This window comes from Camponotus floridanus, unplaced genomic scaffold (assembly GCF_003227725.1).
Source record: "Camponotus floridanus strain SB8 unplaced genomic scaffold, Cflo_v7.5 scaffold32, whole genome shotgun sequence".
In the NCBI taxonomy this organism is placed as follows: Eukaryota; Metazoa; Arthropoda; class Insecta; order Hymenoptera; family Formicidae; genus Camponotus; species Camponotus floridanus.
In genome coordinates this window covers 1,676,095-1,688,654 of record NW_020229459.1, presented here as the reverse complement: position 1 = coordinate 1,688,654, position 12,560 = coordinate 1,676,095, and the positions used below count along the sequence as shown (strand labels likewise).

Sequence of the window (12,560 nt, the reverse complement as noted above, 5' to 3'; positions counted from 1 at the left end):
TTCCTATCAAGAAATTTTATTTTGCATTTATTAATTGCATTTTTTATTACAATTGTTTTGCTATATTAGTTATCATCGTATTATTTTTTTATATATTATTTTATTTTTTCATATATTAGTCTTTCATATTAGTATCAAATGTCATATATTACTTTTTTCACCCAATTCCTTATTCTATTTCGCTATCAAAAACAGATAACTTTGAGTAATAGTAATAGTTGTAACATTGGATGTTTTTCGAAATGCGCTGAAAATATACTGACAGTACACAGTATTGCTACTGCAATCAACAGTTGCGAAATTGTCTGTAGACTGTGGCAGCAATGAAAATCGGAATACATTTGTAGTATTGTAAACATAGACATGGATAAAAGGATAAATAGATGGATTGAGAGAGGAGCGGGAGGGAAGAGGAAGAGAGAGTTAAATCTTGATAACGCGTAATAAATTTTATAGCAACAAAAAAGAGTGAAAAATATTGAAATAGAAAAATTAACCATTATAACTAAAAGTATAAATAATAAATAAATAATAATAATAATAAATAAATATAATAAATAAATAAATAAATAAATATAAATAATAATAAATAAATAAAAGTATAAATAATAATGTAAAAATATGTAATGACGTATAAAATGATATATTTATTAATGACATAAAATTATAGATTTATTAATGATATTCCTTCTTTTTTTCAAACGTTACAAAAAATTTAGAAAAGACCAGTCGCCATATGTATTACTGAATTTGTATTACCTCGAGAATATGTGCGGAAATCAGAAGTTAGCACCTCCTCAGGATCTATTTTCACTAAAATGGTAATAATTATTATTCTCTTGCAGCACGCTGAAAACAACTTTGGAAAACAGTACTGTCAGTATTTTTAGCGCACTAAGGAAGACACTTTATATGATAAACAAATACATAAATTTAATACTCACACAGAAAAAATTGGATCTAATAGATATCTAAATGGTTATATAAGATCTATGTCTTCTATAGATAACTAGTAGATCTATATATATATATATATATATATATATATATATATACCATCCAAATATCCATATCCATTAAGTAACTATCAAAGATATTCACTAGATATACACATATTATTCTCATATCTATATTCACATGCAAGAAAAAGGGCCCACTAAATTGTAGCACAATTTTTTAACATCTTTCATTAGCAATAAATCAGTGAAAAATTATCATGCTGAGATGAAACAATTCAAATGATATAATAGCTCGAATTAAAGCTTGAACATTTCTGTACTTTTTTTCTTATAAAAATGTCCGTGTTAAAGGATCCTAGGTCGCTTCTTTGCTATCCCAATTCTTCAACTCATCCAGAATTTTTATTAGGAACGGATTGCCTCCTAAGCGATCAATCTCAGCTCTTACTTTCAAGTCCAATTCTTCAAGTACGCTTCTTGTATACTTGAGAGAGCCAAATTTCTCTAACAAGTTAATGCAATGACGTTTTATTTCGATATCTTTTGTTCGTTGTTTCAAAATATCTTTATCAGGCATTATTAAGGAAACATATATATAATAAAATTATATTATACATAAAATTATAAAGTATCTGAAAATTGTATATGTGTATGTGTATGATGAGAAATGTAGGGCTGGTTACATTTCTTTAGTAAATGTGTTACTAGTATGTTAATTAAAAAAATATAAACAAATAATATATAATAAAGGATACTCATTATTTGCTTATCATCAGGATTGGTTTTAAGCGCATGAATAACTGGAAAGCTGAATTTTCCTTCAGTCAAATCATCACAGTAACTATTTTCGGTATACTATAACAAAAAATAAATTGATAATTCAATTTGTTCAGTTTATTTAAGTACGTATAATGTTGCAAATATATATATTATTACTCACATCACTGAGGCATAAATTACAATAATCGTCATGTATTTGATAGTATAAACTCAAAAGAGTTAATAGCGGCGATAAATCTTCTTCGTAAGTTGAGAACAAATCCATTAATCTTATTGGCAAGAAAAAGAGACAACCAATCTCTGTAAAATTAATAGATATTTCAATTATGTGTATATATGTATATCCAGTAAACACTAAGAAACAGTAATATAATTATTAGTTATAATTTCCCAATCAATAATATAATTGTTACAGTTATATAACATGTATAACTTGAAGTTTGCTGAGTACGTATATATATATATATATATATATATATATATATATATATATAATTTTTTATATGTAATTTTTTTATTTCAAAGAAATATATATATGCACACCCAAATATAAACATTTACTTTTTATTGCCATAGCCTTGTAATCTTCCTCACTTGGACAAATGAAATTATCCCGCCAATAAATTTCTATTCCATGACCTCTTTGAAGTTCCAACAATTGTTCTATAAATACTTTTGATGCCTGAAAAGAAAATGTAGTTAGTACAATAATACAACACACAATTTTATCTAACATTATGAAGCTTATCTTTTACAGTTTTAACGACATTTAATGCTTTATATTAATTATGTTAAAATATCATAAAATGTTTATTTTTTTTAACGATAAAACACTTATGTATGTTTTTTTTCAGTCAATTCGTCGCAATAATTTTTATTTTTTCTATAACAAAATAATCTTTAATCTTTTTCGATTTATTTAAATATATAAATGCCATATAATCCAAGGATAGTATTTAAATTTTGCATATTTTGATAATATTTAAACACTAATAGTAAATACGATCTGTTATTTTCAATTTTGCTTTGTAAAGATAATGCGACTAAAATACTGTATACTTTATTTTTTTTTTGGAAGTATAATGGCTACTTACTGCAGGATGTTGTAAATTAATAACTCGTTCCAAAGCAATATACAATATATAAGCGGCAGCACTTAGTGAGCTAGCAATCCCAAAAACAGAATGAGTGACAGGAATACCTTTCCGCAAAATGGAATTATCTTGAATGTCATCAACTCTGTAAAAAATAAAATAAATCATAATATTAAGAATGTATAGAAAATTGCACGTTTGATATATAAATTTAATTTTATCCATTTAAACAAAAAAAATGTAATATAAAATACACGTAGTATAGAAATAATAATATAGAAATAAATGTAATGTAAAAATGATGTTGTGCTCGTCGATGCCATTTCTTATGAAAGACCAGTCGAAAGCCAGCATGTAGTACACGCGAATACTTTCACCGAAACTTATTTGGTCAGCGAACGACCCATCAAGAGTCCTCCGAGGCAATCAGAATATTCTTGCATATGTTTAGAATCTTCAGTACAATTTTTAAATCGATTTACTAAAGCGTTTACAAGTTATAAGGATTTTAATTTGCATGCCGAATTAGCATGTGTTCTTATGGAAAACCACGTCGTATTATCACGTCGATTCAAATGATAAAAACATATGGGAATAATATTCAGAATTTGTTTAAAATTTGGAAAAGTGTGTTAGATACAAAGGAAATATTTGATCAAATAATATTATACAAGTACTAACTGGTTAAAAAGATATTAAATATAATTCAATGAAATTAGCCATGTATCTGTGACAAGGCGAAATTCTTTGCAAAAAGTTAATCATTTCGATTAATAAAATTCGGAATATTTCAGTAAAAACGCAATAGATATTAAAAAATACATCTCTGCACTCTGTAGCTGGGATCAAATTGTAATATTCCATGCAATTTCTCATACTCAAAATACACCAAAAGTGGATATATTCATCAATATTGATTTTCAGCTACTTTTTGCTGGGATTGTACATACAAAGCATCCTTAAGTGATTAATTATATATATAATATTAATGAGAAAAACTCAATGTCATATTGACATCAAAATGAGTATATTGTGGTAAGATAATTTGACCAAATTTATTCAGGTAGCAAGTATACGTCATTTTGAAGTTCCAAACTGGTCTTTTTTGGTCATATGTCGTCAAAATGACTGATTTGTTACATTACTTTATATTGACGTCTTGATATAACATTATTTTGATGTCATTTTTTAGTCATGTAGTGACGATTATTTTATTATTAATGTGTATTATTATTTTATTATTAATTATAATAGTATCGATCCTATAAAAAAATTTGTTAAAATTTATTATATAACATGACTTTCGTGATCAGACTTTAACAATTGTTAAATTAAAATTTATTGTAAAATCAGTAAATTTCACTGTAAAACCAGTAATCGCTAGTCCGTTAACATGGATGACAAGTAAATATTATTAATTGTGTAATATATCTTTGCATTTTATACATCGTACTTTATTTAATAGCTTATTGTAATGATTGAGATTAGTTACGTGCACCAATTGTTTACTTTGACATCAAACAGACATCAAAATGACAGTTAGGTAGTCGAATTGCCATTTTTTGGCCGTTATTTTGATCATTCCTTTTGATATTATATTCTTTGTCAATTTGACATCATTTTGACATCATTTTGATTAGATTGTTTTCACTAGGTATATTTCTTGTTGAGATTCAGAATATTAAATAGAATATTAAGATTATTTGAAATTAGATGCATAAATGATAAATAGTCCATTTATTTCTTGTATTAAAGTATTCCTATTGCCGAGTATCGATAATCTATATAGATGTCCTTGAATGAAGTCATCTTTTAGTCATCATATGGATAAGATTAAAATGTCACTCAATTCAAGTCATGAAACGGTTTGTAGCCATTTTTCCATCGACTTAAGGCTCTTGAATATTCACCGTAAAACTCTGAGTTGACAGTGGCGACAAAAAAAATATACGGTAAGAATAAGATTTACCACATAAGTGAAGTGTGTTACTAATTGATAAAAAATCAATCAGTGTATAACACACAGTTACACACATACTCATCCGTCATCTACACACGCAAAACGACAAAGAAAATGACATTTTGACAGCCTAATGACATGACTAAGAATTCTTGCGTGCCATTTCATTATCATTCACTTTATCCTAGTGCTGTGACGTGTAACGTGTTTGTGAAACCTATAAACTGTTCCGAAAACTAAGTTTAGCAAGAAATATATAGTGTAAAAAAACATTTTTCACTTTTTTCAACAGTTATCAAATCATGCATTTTCTCGCTTACTTCGATACTCATTTTAAGGCAGTTAATTAAATCCCTTGTCAAGGGAAGAACTTAGTTTCCGAAATATTTTACAAGTGTGCTAAAGCGATCTGTAGTGTTATTTTGTTTAAATATCTTTTTATTTAAAAATGGCACGCAAGAATTCTCAGCGTGTTATTTCTCGCGTCTGACGTCACGATTTCAATATGGCTGCGGTGACTACACAGGAGCCTTAACAATATCAGTAAAAGATATCTATGACAAAAATATATCCAGTTTCAAGAGTAGGTACTTTTAGACTTGGTGCTGTGTGAAATATTACAAAAACAATATTTCTTAATGAAAATTATATTAAACAACCATAAGAATTTAATATATATTGGAATAAAAAAACATGAAAGATTATGATGTAGCAAAATACAAACTTACATAATGCTCGAGTTGTGAAGCATGATTACTATTTCTTCGATTGCTTTTAATCTGTCAGGCGATATTTTTAGCCAGTAATTAAAAGTCTGGATTAATTTTTTCGTTATCTGCATTCCAGGAATTTGAAGATTGTATCTGATCGGTTCTAAGAGTTTCTACAATAAATCATATAATTTTCTTAATCTTTTATGTCACCAAAATCTTTGTCATCATAGATAAATTCTTACCTCATCTTCTTGTTTGTTGCCGCTCAGAGAATAATAAAAGGAGTTGTTATTTGTATTCGTCATATTTTTCAATTAAACAAACGTAACGATATCTTTCTCTCGCAAAACTGTAAGAATTTAAGGAGAAAATTATTTTTATATATGATCCAGCGAGAAACGACTCGATAAAAATAAGATAGCGCCGGTTCTGAAGCAGCCTTTTTATTGACGCTAAAAAGTAGCATCAACCATTGGTTGAACAAAGAAGTAAATAGTTACTTTTTTATTCAACCGACGCTACTTTTTAGCGTCCATGAAATTGCATCTTAACTCTGGTCATCTCAGGGAAGGTGAGGTGCGAGGGGATCTCAGTGGAGCGGGAATATTTCGTCACGCCGGATTTCGGCGGTGGTTGCGGGGTGGGGGACGCACGTGTGTGTTGAATGTTTTATGTCATAAAACCAGAGAACCGGCCCTATTATCCTACTTTTATCGAGTCATTTCTCGTTAAATCATGTATAAGAATAATATAAATTCTTACAGGATTATTGAAAAAATTATATTCGACCAAACTAGCCAGAAATTTCCTTTATTTAATACGACGTTTCGCTTACGACCATATGCTTGTGGTCCTTATCAAGTATATACTGGAAGGATTTAAAATAGATTAAATTAACGGTTTGAATACGTAAAAAGCACAAAGCAGAATAAAGAGTAACCAAATTTACCGATGAAATATAATAATCAAGAGGCAAACATAGCGCTTGTAAAAACCATGACGAGTCACAAATAAAAAACGTTATATAATTAAATTCAAAAAAATGAGAGAGACTGATGCGTCCATGTGAGACTTCGTCGAAAAACTAAACGAATCTCGAGGGAAAAACACAACTAAGTGACCTTTATTATTTTGTCATAAATATTATTTAGATTATCTGTGTCTGTCTGTAAGTTGATGAGATTATCAGATCTCTTAATAAAAAACATCTCAGCAACCTCTCTTTTTCGAACATACGTTTCGCTATGTAAGATGTCGGGTTTCAACCAATCAAAATCGTGTCCAGATTCCAATCTGTGTTTGGTAATTACGGAGTGATTAGAATCATGTAACTTTATATTATTACAATGTTCCTTCACTCGTGTACGTAGATGTCTTTTTGTTTGACCTATGTATGATATGTTGCAATCTTTGCAATTTAATTTATATACAACGCTTGTCTTGTCGTTATTATGTAATCTGTCTTTATCTGTCCCGTTGAGAATTATTGTATCCGTTCTGGGAAGTCCGGTTTATAATATTTCTACATATATTCATAACATTCTTCACAAATCGATTAAGAAATTTAACTCACATATTAAAGATGGATGGTCCTTTGTTGACAGTATTAAGAACCACTTGCATTGAAGAAGATAACATAATGATTTCATTGGATGTTGCTTCTCTATTCACCAACGTTCCAAAAGAATTAGTTGAGAATGCCATAAGAAAGCGTTGGGTGGACATCTCTAAAAATACAAAATTTAATCTGTCACAGTTTTTACATACTATAGAACTGATATTGGACTCAACTTGCTTTTCTTTCAACGGACGTTTTTATGAACAGATCTTCGGCACTCCTATGGGTTCCCCACTATCACCTATTTTAGCAGATATGGTGATGGACGATCTGGAGACGCAATGTTTAAATTCACTTAGTTTTGCGGCGCCTATTTATTATAGATATGTAGATGACGTTTTCGCAATCGTGCCACGTACAAAAGTTGATGAGATTCTAACGATTTTCAATAATTACCATGTACGTTTACGTTTCACACACGAGATTGAAATTGATTCGTCGATCAACTTTCTTAATGTAAAAGTCATTAGGTCAGGCACTAAACTTATCACTAAATGGTTTAGGAAACCTACATGATCTGGTAGATATATTAACTTTTATTCGAATCACCCGCTTAAGTATAAAATTAATACGATTTACAATTTAGTCGACCATGCTATTTTATTATCTGACGATTGCTTTAAGCAAGAAAATATCAAACTAGTTTATGACACTTTAATCAATAATTGTTTTCCTAAACACATCATATATAGACACATTCGAAAGAGAATCAATTTTTTAAATAATCGTGACCGTAATGACAATACTGACGACAATCTTACTCGTGTAGATAAGGCTCAAATTATTACAATACCATACGTAGAGAATACGAGCCATGATCTGCACCGCCTTTTGCGAAATAACGGTTTTAGGGTTGTTTACACAATAACAAAAAAACTAAATAATTTAATTAGACGCGGTAAAGACAGATTACATAATAACGACAAGACAAGCGTTGTATATAAATTAAATTGCAAAGATTGCAACATATCATACATAGGTCAAACAAAAAGACATCTACGTACACGAGTGAAGAAACATTGTAATAATATAAAGTTACATGATTCTAATCACTCCGCAATTACCAAACACAGATTGGAATCTGGACACGATTTTGATTGGTTGAAACCCGACATCTTACATAGCGAAACGTATGTTCGAAAAAGAGAGATTGCTGAGATGTTTTTTATTAAGAGATCTGATAATCTCATCAACTTACAGACAGACACAGATAATCTAAATAATATTTATGACAAAATAATAAAGGTCACTTAGTTGTGTTTTTCCCTCGAGATTCGTTTAGTTTTTCGACGAAGTCTCACATGGACGCATCAGTCTCTCTCATTTTTTTGAATTTAATTATATAACGTTTTTTATTTGTGACTCGTCATGGTTTTTACAAGCGCTATGTTTGCCTCTTGATTATTATATTTCATCGGTAAATTTGGTTACTCTTTATTCTGCTTTGTGCTTTTTACGTATTCAAACCGTTAATTTAATCTATTTTAAATCCTTCCAGTATATACTTGATAAGGACCACAACCATATGGTTGAAACGTCGTATTAAATAAAGGAAATTTCTGGCTAGTTTGGTCGAATATAATTTTTTCAATAATCCTTTGATTATTCGACTAGCGATTATACCTTTTCTACATTTATTAAATTCTTACAGTTTTGCGAGAGAAAGATATCGCTGAGAATTGAAAAACATGACGAATACAAATAAGAACTCGTTTTATTATTCTCTGAGCGGCAACAAACAAGAAGACGAGGTAAGAATTTATCTTTCATTCCAATTTTTCTCTTTTTCTTAGATATTTCATTTATCTATGATGATTACAGAGATTATGGTGACATAAAAGATTAAGAACATTATGATTTATTGTAAAAACTGTTAGAATCGATCAGATACAATCTTCTAGTTCCTGGAATGCAGATAACGATAATTAATTCAGACTTTTAATTAGCTTATTTAATTGGCTAAAAATATCGCCTGACAGAATAAAGGCAACCGAAGAAATAGTAATCATGCTTCACAACTCGGGCAATATGTAAGTTTGCATTTTGTTATATCATAATTTTTTGTTATATCATAATGTTTTTTTTATTCCAATTGCACACATTTTTATTTCTTTATAATATATATATTTAGATTGTTATGATTATTTCACATAATTTTCATTAAGAAATATTATTTTTGTAATAATATTTCACAGAGCAGCAAGTTGTCTAAAAGTACTCCTAAAACTGAATATATTTTTGTCATAAACATTTGTTATTAACATCGTTAAATCGGTGGAAAGATTGCTAGAACTGGTTTCTTACTTGAACTGAGTGACATTTTAGTCTTATCTACATGATGACTAAAAGATGACTTTATTAAAAAACATTAAGAGGGACCCGTTTGCCTATATTCCCGATTGCCAAAATTCCTGATTGCCTACATGTATTATTGCACACATGAAAAATATAAGGAAACGAAAGTACGATTGCACACATGACATTATTGCGCACATATACATTGCACACATGATTTTTAAATGCAAAAATAAAAGGACGTCCTGGAACATGCCGCGTGACATATATATATATATATATATAAATGTATCAATCAAAAATGTATCAATCAATGGATTGCTTAGAAAAACAAATCGTTCGCGGAATGCAACTTTTGCAAAAAAGATGAAAAAAATCATAGAAAACAAAGGATTATACTTTGATTAATATATTAATCCATTTTCTTATTGAAATAAATGCATTTTTCAAGTAAAAAAACGATGGAAACTTAGTTATACACCTTATATATATATATATATATATATATATATATATATATATATATATAAGGTGTATAACTAAGTTTCCGTCGTTTTTTTACTTGAAAAATGCATTTATTTCAATAAGAAAATGGATTAATATATTAATCAAAGTATAATCCTTTGTTTTCTATGATTTTTTTCATCTTTTTTGCAAAAGTTGCATTCCGCGAACGATTTGTTTTTCTAAGCAATCCATTGATTGATACATTTTTGGACTTCTTCGTATTTGAAGAAGTGTGTATTGTCGAGTACGTGTTGCATTGTTGAGGAAAAGATGATAATCCGATGAGACCAAGTCTGGTGAATAGGCGGGTGCGGGAGAACTTCGCATTCAAGCTCCAATAATGTTTCTTTTACCATTCTTGCAACATAAGATCGCGCAAAAGAATTTATAGTTTACGTCAATAAACTAAAAATAAAAATCTATAGTTTACGTCACGTATATTATAGATTTCCAGCACTGGCAGTAAATTCGGTTTAAATGGACAGTTAACCTTTAATTGCACGCATTGTCAATAGATAACGAAACAATTTATGACACATGGCTGTCGTCAATAAATAACTTTAAGATATGCTATGATGCTCCAAGTAGCACACATTCGTTTTATACATATTTTATATATGTTTCTTAAACGTATCCAATATTTTTTAACCGTAAAACATTAATAAGAAACGTTTTTATAGAAACGCTTTTGAAACCAGTTAAGAAAACGTATTTTTCACGTTTTTGAGACAAAATAAAAATTAATTTTTATTAATTTCAAATTATATATACACATATACATACATATGCATATACATACATACATATAAACATATATATATATATATATATATATATATATATATATAATATATATAAGTATTACGAAAACTATATTAATTTCTATTTATAAATATATGGATAAAATCACTAAGAATCAGTATTTCAGTATTGATCTAGTAGAAACTCTTCTTTTTTATTACTTTATCTTATGACTTACTAATTATAATCAGTGGAAGTAAAATTTCACTGTAAAATCAGTAATCGCTAGTTCGTCATCATATGTTAAAGATGTAAAATAAACTATCATCTATTTAACATTTTTGTTCTAATACGCATGTAAATATAAATAAAATTTTTAATTTTAGATGAGGTACATAAATTAATATTACTGATTAAAACAGTCAACATTACTAATTCTAAATCGAAAGGAAATAGGCTCGTTATATATTAAAGAGCATGATAAGAAAACTAGCGTCTACGAGCCACAGCGAATGGTAATGCCTGAAAAATTCTTTTTAATTTTACGCGAAATTTTAAAACGAAAACACGGCATATGCATATATTTTACTTGGTGCATTTAACCAAGATATAGATTCTCATTTTTGAGAAATTCTATAAAACCCTCTTTACCCCCCTGAAGAGACGTAGACGAGAAAAATATCGGGGCGAAGAATTACTAATTCTTTCAGTGAAATATTATTGATTTACAGTGCCATAATAACTTATAATTGCTGCATCAGTGACTTTGTCTACTGTTTTCAGTGATAATATACTGATTTATTTTTATAGAGAGTGTGAATGCATTATTTTATTCCATAAAAAATTCCATAAAAAAATCAAAAGGCTTTCCGTTACGTTAATTATATGATTTTGTTATTCGATTCGTTTTACTACACTTTTCAGCCTTCGCTTCCGAGCGATAATAAAAAAAATAAAAAAATCATAAGAAAATTATTTAATGTGTGCTGCTAATGATTGAAACTCTCTGTAAAATGAAAGACTATTGTTCAGACTTAAGATTAATTTATACTTTTATGTAAATATCTTAATATTTTACAAAATGTTTCACAATGATATAATTATTTAGATACTTAATTATTGATTTTTGAACACTTTGTATATTATATTACAGTTTTCATACAGTCTGAGTTGCATTTTATAAGTTTCAATCATTAACAGAGTTTTAATTACATTGTTAATTAATAGGAAATCTGTATAATAGATCTCGATTTCGAAAATCGCGCAACATTTCGAAAAAATACATTATAAAATGTGATAATGTTTTCAATCTGCTTCCAAGTGATCATTAAATCATGAAAAAATTAATTAATATTGTACAAAAACTATAATAGAATATACAAAACGTTCGAAAATCGATAAACTATCTAAATAACTATGTATGCCTGTATATATACAATATAATAGATATTTTTTTATTATTTTTAGTAATACAAAGACTGGGATAATGGAGAATACTTTTATATAAGAAAGATATCGCGCGTGCTAAATTATTCGTTAAATATTTCCGCAGGAAAATATCACAAATATCATTCACCGTATAAATTTGATGACAATTATTGGCAATTCCAAGTAATATTTTATATTACATTTTATATCAATAAATAACACTTAATTATAAGTCAAAAATAATACGTACTTGTAAGTCTTAATAACATATTAAGATAATAATTAATACATTTCATAATCAATGAATGAAAATAACAAACATTAATTTATTTTCTTGTTTGCAATTGAAATTTGATTTGTTTTTTTTTGATAACATACAGCATGATAATATATTTCAATCGTAAATTAAAATGTAATAAATATATACATTATAAATGGAAATTTAATACGATATCCCGCTCTCTT

The 12,560-nt window shown here is 28.2% G+C and overlaps 1 protein-coding gene and 1 long non-coding RNA gene across 4 annotated transcripts; one reads left to right on the top strand and one right to left on the bottom strand.

Moving 5' to 3' along the window:
- Window positions 1-1,066: 1,066 nt before the first annotated feature.
- On the bottom strand, window positions 1,067-5,915 carry LOC112638540 (geranylgeranyl pyrophosphate synthase-like). Its single transcript, XM_025410478.1, has 7 exons — window positions 5,749-5,915; window positions 5,522-5,676; window positions 2,834-2,978; window positions 2,301-2,421; window positions 1,900-2,039; window positions 1,715-1,814; window positions 1,067-1,523 (listed from the first exon to the last, which is right to left on the bottom strand). The coding sequence occupies exons 1-7, from the start codon at window positions 5,809-5,811 to the stop codon at window positions 1,315-1,317; spliced, it is 933 nt and encodes a 310-aa protein (XP_025266263.1). The 5' UTR covers window positions 5,812-5,915; the 3' UTR covers window positions 1,067-1,314.
- A 2,439-nt stretch (window positions 5,916-8,354) lies between these two features.
- On the top strand, window positions 8,355-12,328 carry LOC112638543. 3 transcript variants are annotated; one of them, XR_003123076.1, is made up of 3 exons: window positions 8,355-8,875; window positions 8,946-9,154; window positions 9,320-9,675. It is a non-coding gene; the product is annotated as an uncharacterized LOC112638543 (long non-coding RNA). The 3 variants fall into 3 exon arrangements; XR_003123075.1 differs by lacking the exon at window positions 9,320-9,675 and adding an exon at window positions 12,135-12,328 and having other exon boundaries at window positions 8,357-8,875; XR_003123074.1 differs by lacking the exon at window positions 9,320-9,675 and adding an exon at window positions 11,054-11,164 and having other exon boundaries at window positions 8,359-8,875.
- Window positions 12,329-12,560: the final 232 nt, after the last annotated feature.